This window comes from Anomaloglossus baeobatrachus, chromosome 6, assembly GCF_048569485.1.
Source record: "Anomaloglossus baeobatrachus isolate aAnoBae1 chromosome 6, aAnoBae1.hap1, whole genome shotgun sequence".
NCBI lineage: Eukaryota > Metazoa > Chordata > Amphibia > Anura > Aromobatidae > Anomaloglossus > Anomaloglossus baeobatrachus.
This window is the reverse complement of record NC_134358.1, coordinates 501791954-501803925: the sequence shown is the minus strand read 5'-3', so window position 1 is coordinate 501803925 and position 11972 is coordinate 501791954. Positions and strand designations below refer to the sequence as shown.

Sequence of the window (11972 nt, the reverse complement as noted above, 5' to 3'; positions counted from 1 at the left end):
CATGGTTCTATACATGAGAAGGTGTTGCATATAAAATACAGATATAAGTTACAAATGACAGACTGGTCCAGAGGTAGGAGGACCCTGCCCATGGGGTTTACATTCTATAGAATATTGGGAAGGAGACAGTAGGTGGGGCGGTGGTGAGGCGACAACTCTGGCGGTGGTGAGGTGACTCCTCCGGTGATGAACAATGAATATTTAAATCAAATTTGCAAACTTTTTTTGAATAACATTTTTCTAACTTTACTATTTTTAAAAAAGGTTATGGTTGATAGTTGTGCTGGAACTTTGAAAATCATGGCAAAAAGCTGTGATCATCAGGAAATTAAATTCAACCTGTAAACCAGAAAGAGTCATGCAATTACCAGGGTGAATACAAGAAAGGTTTTATTAGAAAATATCCTTACAATAGTAACACCACAAAATGCAAGATAAAAATAAAAAATAGTGCTGATGAGGATAACAAAAGGGAAGGAACACTCAGACACAGACAGATTAATAGGAGATGGGTATAAAGTGTCAATGCATAATAGCAGCCAAATTGTAGATATTGCACACAAAAGAAAAGGGTAGTCCAGTCATACCCGAAGAAGCCCACACGAAACGCGCGTTGGGGTCCTGGAGCTGCATTTCTCCACAGACAAGGAGTGATTATGGGTGAGTGTTCATCTATAGGCGGCTAAATACACTCATTAGCACTATATTTTATTTTTATCTTATATTTTGTGGTATTACTATTGTATGGATATTTTCTAACAAAACCTTTCTTGTATTCATAATGGTAATTGCATGACTCTTTCTGGTTTATAGGTTAAATTTAATATTTTTGGGTCTCTACCATATTCTTTTATATATTGTCATGTTTTGGTGGATTTTGAACTACACTGTGGGTCATTTTCACGTCCCCCATTGTATTCAGATGTTGCTTATAGAACATCAGGTTACTGCAGCCATTTGTATGTTGTATATAAATGCAGCACTACATGGCAAACATTCAAATAAGTTACATTGTATTATATGGATGGGTTACATTGTATTATATGGATGGGTTACATTGTATTATATGGATGGGTTACATTGTATTATATGGATGGGTTACATTGTATTATATGGATGGGTTACATTGTATTATATGGATGGGTTACATTGTATTATATGGATGGGTTACATTGTATTATATGGATGGGTTACATTGTATTATATGGATGGGTTACATTGTATTATATGGATGGGTTACATTGTATTATATGGATGGGTCAGGTCCTTTAGAAAGTAGCTGATGATACTTTGTGGCTCTGTGCTCCGATTTATAGAGAGTGGCTCCAAGAGTAAGGGAAAGTATAACAAAATGCCAAATTGAAAATATTTTTTATCAGGTTACTTGTAAAATAAATTAAAAATACCTCCCAATGTAGATAAATAGACATGTAGATAAATAGACATGAATTATTATGGAACTTTAGATGAGATTAGATGTAGGATTATGGGATTTTATGATAGGAGTAATTAGATGAGACTCCAATGTCCGTCTCTGACCATTCCGCTCAGAGTTATATCACACAATGTAGATTGTGATGTCATGAAAGAACATCAGAGATTCCTTTAGCTGATCAGCTTGGAGACGGGATGATCTACTGATGGGACAGGCCACTCTACATGCACAATGGACTTTGAGGATAGCTTTTCCACCAGCAACATGGAACACAAAATGACTCCTCTGGCTTACACCATTTTTAATGAGCTTAGACTGGAGGGCAAGCTGTGTGACGTTATAATCAAAGCTGGCGGTGTGGAGTTCAATGCGCATAAGAACATCCTATGTGGCTGCAGTTCCTACTTTAGGTCAGTGTTGGTGACGCTCAGCGAGAAATTGAATTTTTGAAAATGTTCATGATTGACGGTGAATTATAATTCTATAAACATTGATGACATTTTCCAGAAATACATATTTCATCAATGTGAGACCCTCATCAATCAACAGAACTCAAGGGTTCTTTCATTGTTTTACTAGAGTGGCTTATTCTTACAGGGAGCTATGACCGGTACGATTGCTCAGCTCCAGTCCTGAACACAGCTATATGTAACGGCATGCAATGGGTCAATATAAAGATTAAGGGGGTTAAATTACTCTAGAAAACCTTGCAGACCATGATGCAATCTAAAAACTCACATAGCACAGCGGTATGAAGCCTACACATTTCGAACAAACTAGGCTTTAATATGGCAGAATAATTCAAAACGAGTTAGTTCGAAATGCATCGGTTTCATACCGCTGTGCTGTGTCACTGTAGGCCGTTCTATTGGAATGTTTCATAGATTTGAATAAAGAAAAATTCTATTTATGTTATGGTGAGCTACTGATCTCTTTTTTTTTTTTTTTTTTTAAAAACTCACATGGATATCCTAAGGACAAGACAGTAAATCTAGGAAATCCCTTTAAACAGAATCTGTCACCAGGTTTTCGCCTCCTAATCTGAGGGTAGCTTAACATAGGGCAGAGATCCTAATTCCAGCGTTGTGTCACTTACTGGGCTGCTTAGTGTAGTTTTGATAAAATCACTGTTTAATCAGCAGTAGATTATCATTACAGGGCTAGTTGTCCTGCTGCCAGGTAGTCCAGCATATTCATGAGCTCTGTATAACTGCTAGATCTGCAGCAGAGAAAACATTGATTTTATCAAAATTACAGCATACAGCTCTGTAAGTGACACATCGCTGGAATCAGGGTTTCTGTCTCTACATTATACTGCTCTCAGATGGGGGAGCAAAAACCTGGTGACAGATTCCCTTTAACTAGAAACGTGCAAATTATTAAAAATTGTAATTTGCAGCTTTGCTTGAAAGTCTTCAGGAAATTTGATTTGTATGGAATTTAATAGATGCAAATCGATTGTGTATTCGTATGCTCTGGGGTCTCTTTAGACCCAAAAACAAAGTAAAGATAGCTTTAAAAAGTAAACAAATATTCTTTCCATTCGAGGGGTGAATTAGGAGTAGCTTGTGCCTTGCACAATTTCCTTTTCCCTTAGACCTTCTTCACACATCTGTTTCTCCGGTACATGTGAGGCCATTTTCAAACGTACCGGATACACGGACACACGTAGACCCAGTAAAATCACTGGAGTTGTCAGTGTTTTGATATGTACAGCGTGTCTGTGTGATCTAGACGGCAACATGTCTGTTTTCTGCCGGCAGCACGGGTGTCACATGGAACGCACTCTGATGTGATCCGTGTGCGACGTACCGGAGGAAACACCTGTTACTGAGAAATAAATGTATTTTTACACTTAACCTGTCTCCAGCACTGCTGTCTCTGCCTCTGCCTCTGCTGCTGCTTCTGTGCCCACTCATTATGCTCAATGCAAATTCAGTGTACTCACCGGTGACCCAGAAGTAACAGCAGCACGGGAGACAGCAACGCCGGTGACAGGTAAGTATACAAAGTTCATGCTGTCCGTGTGCTATCCAGATGTCACATGGATAGCACAGGGACAGCACATGTAGAACACACATACAGACACACGCACACACACACATGCTCACCTTCACCACGGACCATGTGTTTTGCATGGACGTGTGAAAGAGGCCTTATATACAGGGCTAAACATAACATAGCGCTAGACGTAATAGAGCAGAGGTGGGCAATTAATTTTCCTGAAAGGCCACATGAGAGACCACGACTTTTGTGGAGGGCTGAACCAATAGGCTGACATTAATTCTGTGCAATATTAAAATATAAATTAGAATTATTATTTAATATTGGTATTAATTGTTTCACTTACCAGAGTTAAGTATAATGACATTCCTCTGTATACTGTATGAGTCCACACACACAGCACCCTCTATAAACAATGAGTCCACACACTTCCCCTTTATCTAAAGCAAAATCCCCCACATAGCCCCTTATATATAGTATAACCCCTCACATAGCCCCCCTATGTACAGTATGAACCCCCACATAGCTCCCTATAGACATTATGAGACCTCACATAGCTCCCTATATACACTATGAGCCCTGACATAGCCTCCCTATATACAGTATGAGTCCTGACATGGCCCACCTATATATAGGACTAGCTATAGTACCCGGTGTTGCCCGAGATAGTAACTGTCACTATCTCTCTCCCAGTCTCTGTCTGTTTGTCGCTGTCTGTCTATCTCTCTGTCTGTCTCCTTCCTTGTTTGTCTGTGTCTCTGTCTGTCTGTTTCTATCTCTGTCTGTCTTTGTATCAGTTTATCTGTCTCTATCTCTGTGTCTCTGTGCCTGTCTGTCTCTCTCTTTCCCCATCTGTCTCTATCCCCATCTGTCTCTTTCCCTATCTGTCTCTTTCCCCATCTGTCTATTTCCCCATCTGTCTCTTTCCCCGTCTGTTTCTTTCCCCATCTGTCTCTTTCCCCATCTGTCTCTTTCCCAGTCTGTCTCTTTCCCGGTCTGTTTCTCTCCAGGTCTGTCTCTTTTAAGGTGTGTCTCTTTCCCCATCTGTCTTTGTATATGTCTCTGTATGTTTCTCTCCCAATGTGTCTCTTTCCAGGTCTGTCTCTTTCCAGGTCTGTTTCTTTCCAGGTCTGTCTCTTTCCCCGTCTGTCTCTTTCCCTGTCTGTCTCTTTCCCCGTCTGTCTCTTTCCAGGTCTGTCTCTTTCAAGGTCTGTCTGTTTCCCTGTCTGCCTGTCTCTGTCTGTATCTTTCTTTGTCTATCTCTATCTCTCTGTTTCTTTCCCCGTCTGTCTCTTTCCCAGGTCTGTGTCTTTTCCCCGTCTGTCTCCCCGTCTCTTTTCCTGTCTCTTTCCCTGTCTTTGTCCATCTCTTTGTCTGTGTCTTTTGCTATCTGTCTCTTTCCCTGCCTGCCTGTCTCTGTCTGTCTCTTTCCTTTTCTGTCTCTATTTCTCTGTCTCTTTCCCTGTCTGTCTCTATCCTGTCTGTCTCGTTCCCCATCTGTCTTTGTCTGTCTCTCTGTCTGTCTCTTTCTCTGTCTGCCTGTCTCTGTCCCAGTCTCTGTCCCTGTCTGCTTGCCTCTGTCTGTCTCCTTCCCCATCTCTCTTTCCAGGTCTGTCTTTTTTCCCATCTGTCTCTTTCCCTGTCTGTCTCTTTCCCTGTCTGTCTCTCTCTGTCTCTCTCTCTATCCATCTCCCCACCGACATCTTCTTACCTCACACATAAGCTTCTTATACTAACAATGTCCTTTGTTCCTATAGCAACCAATCACAGCTGCTATTATTAACTTGTAGTTCCAGGCTCCATTCACTTTAATGGAGGCAGGTTTTTTGGAGAGTAACTGTAAAGCGCGGGGTTAAATTTTCCTGTCATAACATAGTGTACGACATTCTCTGTGTCACATGAGGCGTCTCTGCAAAATTTCGTGATTGTAAATGCGATGGTAGGGATTCCATTAGCGGACATACACGCATACATACACACACACACACACACACACACACACACACACACACACACACACACATACACTCAGCTTTATATATTAGATGAGCCCGCACATATCCTCTGTATATACAGTATGAACCCTCACATGTCCCTATAAACAAAATGAGCCCCCACATCGCCCCCTATATACAAAAGAAGTTCTTTATATACAGTATGAATCCCCTGATAGCCCCCTTATGTACAGTATGAGCCCCCACATAGCTTCCTATATTCAGGATGAGCCCTCACATATCCCTCCTATATATAGTTTTCCCCCTTAGGCCGGTTTCACACATCCGGCTTTTCGCTTGTTTGCCGGATCCGGCGCTCTCCCATACAGTGACTACAGTACAGTGACAGCGCAACAAGCGCCGGTCACATGCTGTCATGTGACCGGCGCATGTGATCCGGAAGTTACAACGCTGTCACTGTACTGTATTGTCTGTACGGGAGAGCGCCGGATCCGGCAAACAAGCGAAAAGCCGGATGTGTGAAACCGGCCTTACATAGCCACCCTATATATATACTGTATGCTTTCCCATATCGTTCCCTATATATATATATCATGAGTTTTCATATAGATTCCCTATATACATTATGAACCCCCACATAGCCCCTATATACAGTATAAGCCTTTCTAGAGCCCTTTATATACAGTATGAGCCCTCACATAGCCCTTTATATACAGGATGAGCCCTCACATAGCCATAGCTCCCTATATACTGAATGGCCCTCACATAGCCCCTATATACAGGATGAGTCCTCACTTAGCCCCTTATATAAAGTATGACCCTACACATATCCCCTATACATTATGAGCCCCCGAATAGCCCCCTATATACAATATTAGCCCCTACATTGCTCCTTATAATCAGTATGAGCCCCTACATATCCTATTTATACAGTTTGAGCCTTTAAATAGCCCCTTATGTACAGTATGAACCCTAACCTACCTCCTTATATACAGTATGAGCTCTCACATAGCCCCTGTACATACACGATGAGCCCTCCCATTGCCCCTATATAAAGTATGACCCTTCAAATATCCCCTGATACATAAAGTATGACCCTTCACATAGCCCTCTATATACATTATGAGCCCTCACATAGCCCCCTATATACAGTTTGAGCCCCCACATAGTTCCCTATAAATAGTATGAGCCCTTATGTTAACTCCCTATATACAGTAAGAGTCCCCACATAGCCCCCTATATACAGGATGAGCCCTCACATAGGTCTCCTTTATAGAGGATGAGCCCTCACATAGTTCCCTATACACTATATTAGTACTAGCTCCCTATATGCAGTATGAGCCCACACATAGGCCCCTTTATACAGGATGACTCCTCACATAGCCCTCCTTTATACAGAATGAACTCTCACATAGTCCCCAATATGCAGTATGAGCCCCCACATAACTCTCCTATATACTGGATAAGCCCTCACATAGCTCCCTATATACAAGATGAGCCCTAACATAGCCCCTATATACAGTAGGAGCCACCATACTATGAGCCCTCATATAGCCCCCTATATACAGGACATGCCCTCACAAAGTCTTCCTATATACAGGATAGGCCCTGATATAGCCCCATATATACAGTATAGGGCCCTCACATAGCGCCTTTATACAGAGAGAACCCCCACATAGCTCCCTATATACATTATGAGCCTCACATAGCCCATTCTGAAATGCTGGCAGTGGAGCTCTAGGAACGTTTCCTGCTTGGTAATCTGTGCTGCTGATGGCGGTGGACGAAATATTGTAAAGATAAATGGAGACAGGCGGGCACTGCAGCCGCCGATAGGTACTCACAGATCATGGTTCTACTGAATAATGGACTTCCAGCAGTCCACGGTGGTGCTCAGCCAATGTTGCAGGAGAAGTCAGATGAATCCAAAGAAGGAAGGAAGGTGGCACTTCACAGTGGGGTTCTGCAGTTTTTAAACTTAGACCCGTGGAAGCTCTTAGCCTCAGTGCGAAACGGCCATCGTCCGGCGCACATTAAAAACTGCAGAACCCCACTGTGAAGTGCCGCCTTTGGATTCATCGGACAAAATATTGTTATGAGGGCAATCTGGCCATCGGCCCACATGAAGCTCCCGGTCTGGAGTGGTAGATTGCCCTCATTAAAATCCGCTTATGCTAGTAGCGATAACTGGTCATGACATCGCAAGGTCTAATCAGCAAGGAAGCAAGCAAGTGAGGTGCCGAAGACAGCGGGTGCTGGAAAATGCTGAAAATGGAAGGGCACCAGAAGACTCCAAAGATGGCCCAGTGAATACTGCACGGAATAAGTGGTGCACACCTGAACATGTGAGTATAATTTTTTTTTATTTTTTTAACCCATTTCTGGCTCTTTATAATCTAAAATATGGTAGATGAGCTGACAAAATATTTACAGAAAGTTACATCCAGAGCGGGTCAGCGTGGTGAAAGGACGGAACCAGAAGTGTGCACAGTGGGTATTTGCTCTTATTGCAAAACATTGCTCTTAAACCAAGTTACAAATTTTTAAAAAGCTTTGCTTGTCGGTTCCACTGTATTTAACTCATTCCTGTAGGTGTTCTACAATGTAATCATCAATGCATTTATTTCCGCCTTATCTCTACTTGCAGAGCATTGTTCACAAGTAGCTGGAAGAACGGTGAAGAGAAGGTATATGACATTGCTGACGTCTCTCCAGAGATTATGAAATTGATTCTAGAGTATGCCTACACCTGGACTGTCCCAATCAACACTAACAATGTGGAAAATCTCTTCATTGCTGCTGATTACTTCATCATTCTGGGTCTTGTCCAACTTTGCTCGGATTTCATGGTGAAGCAACTGTGCCCACAAAATAGTATTGGCATCTGCAAGTTCACTGAGTATTTTTATTGCCCCGAGCTCCACCAGAAGGCATATACTTACATCTTACATAACTTTGAAAATATATTAGAGACTTCAGATGAGTTTGTTGACATGTCAGCTACTGAATTGAAAGGAATTTTAGAGAAAGATGAACTTAATGTTAAACAGGAGGAAGCCGCATTTGAAGCTATTATAAAATGGATCAATCATAACCCAGCAAGCCGGAAACAATACATCTCAGTTCTTCTTCAAGAGGTAATGTTCAATTTTTACTATGAAACCACCTAGAATTAAAAGGTATCAAAAGTTAATTAATTAAATATTGCCAACATCAGTGAAGGTCTGACCACTTGAAACCTAATTGTTTAGTAAAAGGAAGATGTGCTGTTGACTATTTGGCTTTTACTAGGCACAGTGCCACCAAGATCAATGCCTTGTGTTTAGATAGTAAGATAGATAAAGATAATACAGTGCAAATTGCTGTATTGTGCAGTAGAAGTACTTCATTCTACCTTTTTATTGTTGCCATTATCTTCATACTTTTTATTGATGTGGGATAGACAATAAGTTCTCTTTTTCCAAAGCACATCAATCATCTGAATTGACTTTTTACAATAAGCTGTCTGCAATGCTCATGGTTGGTGTCGAGGCAGGGAGCAGGATTAGTGGACCCACTGGACCACAGCAGGGACCTGGGCTTACCCCTTAGTGAGAGGGGAGTAACTATGCAGCCCCAGCAAGGCAGTGACCAGGACTGTGGCAGCTGACTCCTGGACTCAGGTATAGACGGGTACAGGCGGGGTCACTGAGGCAGGCTGGACAGGTGGGTATGGACAAGAGTGGTGGGCACGGCAGGGCACAGCACACAGATATGGGAAGGCAGGTTTTGGAGACGAACACAGGGATAACAGCTAGCAGACTGGTATACTGATTAACTGAATGTGTTGCACAGGCACTTCCCCTAATGGGAGGATGCCTTAAATACATAGTGCCTCTCAGCCATAGACTAAGAAGCATTTCCTGGAAATGGCACACCAGCCCTTTAAGAGGAGCGTGTTTTAGGTGCACTCCCGGGAACCCTGTGTGGCATGTACAGGACCCGGGAGGGGAAGGAGGCAGCAGCACACATGGAAGATCGGGGGAGTGCGGGGAGGACGCGACCCAGCTAGGGCGGTGAGCAAGTTGGCTATTCTGACTTTTATATGATTTTAATTTTGCATTTTTACCAGTTTCTCCATCTGTAAAGTTTGGTTGTCTATGAGCTAGTGTGTCGACTAGCGGCTATGATGTCTCCAATACATGGTACATAGAGACATGAAGGATTCATGCTTCCCTATCTCTTTGTAGCACACAGACAAAAGCAGCATTATTAAGGATGTTATATAGCAGTTGTGAGCAGTGTAACTGAGAATCCAGCACTGGAATTAAATAAAACTAGAAATAAGTGGACAAATTAGAGTGGAATTGATTTAATTTTGAATTTTACAAAAATACGCATTCCCCAAAATGCAGATTTTTTGTAATTCACTTCAACACTGATTGAGCAAAATGACTTAGGGCGGCTTTGCACACTACGACATCGCAGGTGCGATGTCGGTGGGGTCAAATCGAAAGTGACGCACATCCGGCGTCACTTGCGATGTCGTAGTGTGTAAATCCTAGATGATACGATGAACGAGCGCAAAAGCGTCGTTATCGTATCATCGCTGCAGCCTCCGACATTTCCATAATGCCGGGGGAGTGACAGGTGCGATGTTGTTCCTCACTCCTGCGGCAGCACACATCGCTGTGTGTGAAGCCGCAGGAGCGAGGATCATCACCTTACCTGCCTCCCGGCTGCAATGAGAAGGACGGAGGTGGGCGGGATGTTTACATCCTGCTCATCTCCGCCCCTCCACTTCAATTGGCCGCCTGCCGTGTGACGTCACTGTGACGCCGCACGACCCGCCCCCTAAGGAAGGAGGCGGGTCGCCGGCCAGAGGGACGTCGCACGGCAGGTATGTGCGTGTAAAGCTGCCGTAGCGATAATAATCGCTACGGCAGCTTTCACTATATATCGAACGTGCGACGGGGCGGGACTATCGCTGCAGCATCGGTAACACATTGTTACCGATGTTGCAACGTGCAAAGCCCGCCTTAGCCATAAAGGGCCATCAAAAGATAAAAAAATCCTTATACTCATCTTACTGCTCATCTCTCTATACCCTCCACTACTAACCACCACCCGTTTGGTTATCGCTACAACTTCTGATTCCCCTTGGATTTTTGGCTTTCATGAAGCTTGGGAAGGTTCTGAGCATGTACACATTTGGTGACATCATGATGCCATGGACCTTCTGTGCGGATTCCAGTAAGAGTGATGGGGAATCAGAGATGCGGCAAAGATCAGACTGGTGGTGGTGAGTATCAGAGGGGTAGAAGAGATGAGCAGTAAGTTGAGTATGTTTATTATGCTCTGGGGTCAGAGAGTATAACTTTTCCACAAATAAAACTTCCTCGGGAGAAACTGCATGAACAGACAAACTAAAATTTTGCATGATCCACTCATTTCTAGATAAAATCACTTGCTAGAAAGCAGCAGTACCTCGTTCTTTTACTCTTCATTTTCCTCCTTCTGCCACTAAACTCTCCATAGACTTCATTCAACAGCTGTAATATGTAAAGGGTTATGAGTAGGGATGGTCGAATATCACAAATATTCGGCAATATTCGGCTTCGCGAATATCCGACGAATAGTTCGCCGCTATGCGAATATGGCAACTATTCGGGTTTCCCATATACTTACATTGCGCATCGAATATTCTCAAATAGTGGTGACCTATACGGCGAATATGGGCGTTGCCGAATATTTGCGGTATTCGATCATCCCTAGTTATGAGAAGAGGCTAATAATAAATAATAATAAAATAATAATAAAATATACCTTTTCTCTGATAAAAAATTACCACATTTTTTGTGCTATAGATGTAGGCAAATTTTGTTGAAACAACAGTAACCATTACATTTCTCTCCAGGTTCGCTTTGCCTTCATGCACACTGAATACTATGACAACAATGTCAAAACCAACATCTATGTAAAAGACAATGAAGAGTGCAGACCTATTACTAATGATGCTTTCAAAGTCATTCATGGCCTCAATGTTAATGACCCTTCAGATTCTAACTTGAAAAACCATATGTGCAGACCTCGTCTTCCTTATTCAATCCTGTTTGCCATTGGTGGTTGGAGTGTAGATGGACCAACCAATGCCATGGAATCATATGATAATCGCGCTGACAAATGGATCAACATTACATGTGAAGAGGAAAGCCCAAGAGCTTATCATGGAACAGTATACTTAAACGGCTATGTGTACATTATCGGTGGATTTGATAGTGTGGATTACTTTAATACTGTAAAACGTTTTAATCCAATTAAAAAAACATGGAAGCAAGCAGCACCCATGCACTTTCGGAGATGTTATATCAGTGTCACTGTTCTGGATGAAAACATCTATGCAATGGGAGGCTTTGATGGCCATACTCGTCTTAAGACTGCTGAACGATACGAGCCAGAAACCAACCAATGGACTTTGATTGCCTCCATGAATGAGCAAAGAAGTGATGCAAATGCCACCACACTTAATGACAAGGTAAGGAGATATTAATCTTAAATACAGATAAGCAGATTGTTTGGTGCTCAAATTTGCCAGCTTT

At 42.5% G+C, this 11972-nt stretch overlaps 1 protein-coding gene across 1 annotated transcript in view; it reads left to right on the top strand.

Annotated features, from left to right (window-relative positions):
• Positions 1-1613: 1613 nt before the first annotated feature.
• The window catches only part of KLHL10 (kelch like family member 10), a 28450-nt gene continuing 18091 nt past the window's right edge, over positions 1614-11972 (top strand). The window contains exons 1-3 of the mRNA XM_075316740.1: positions 1614-1845; positions 8042-8531; positions 11291-11908. Coding sequence (XP_075172855.1) covers positions 1667-1845; positions 8042-8531; positions 11291-11908 — 1287 coding nt within the window. The 5' untranslated portion in view covers positions 1614-1666. The remainder of the gene's footprint in view (positions 1846-8041; positions 8532-11290; positions 11909-11972) is intronic.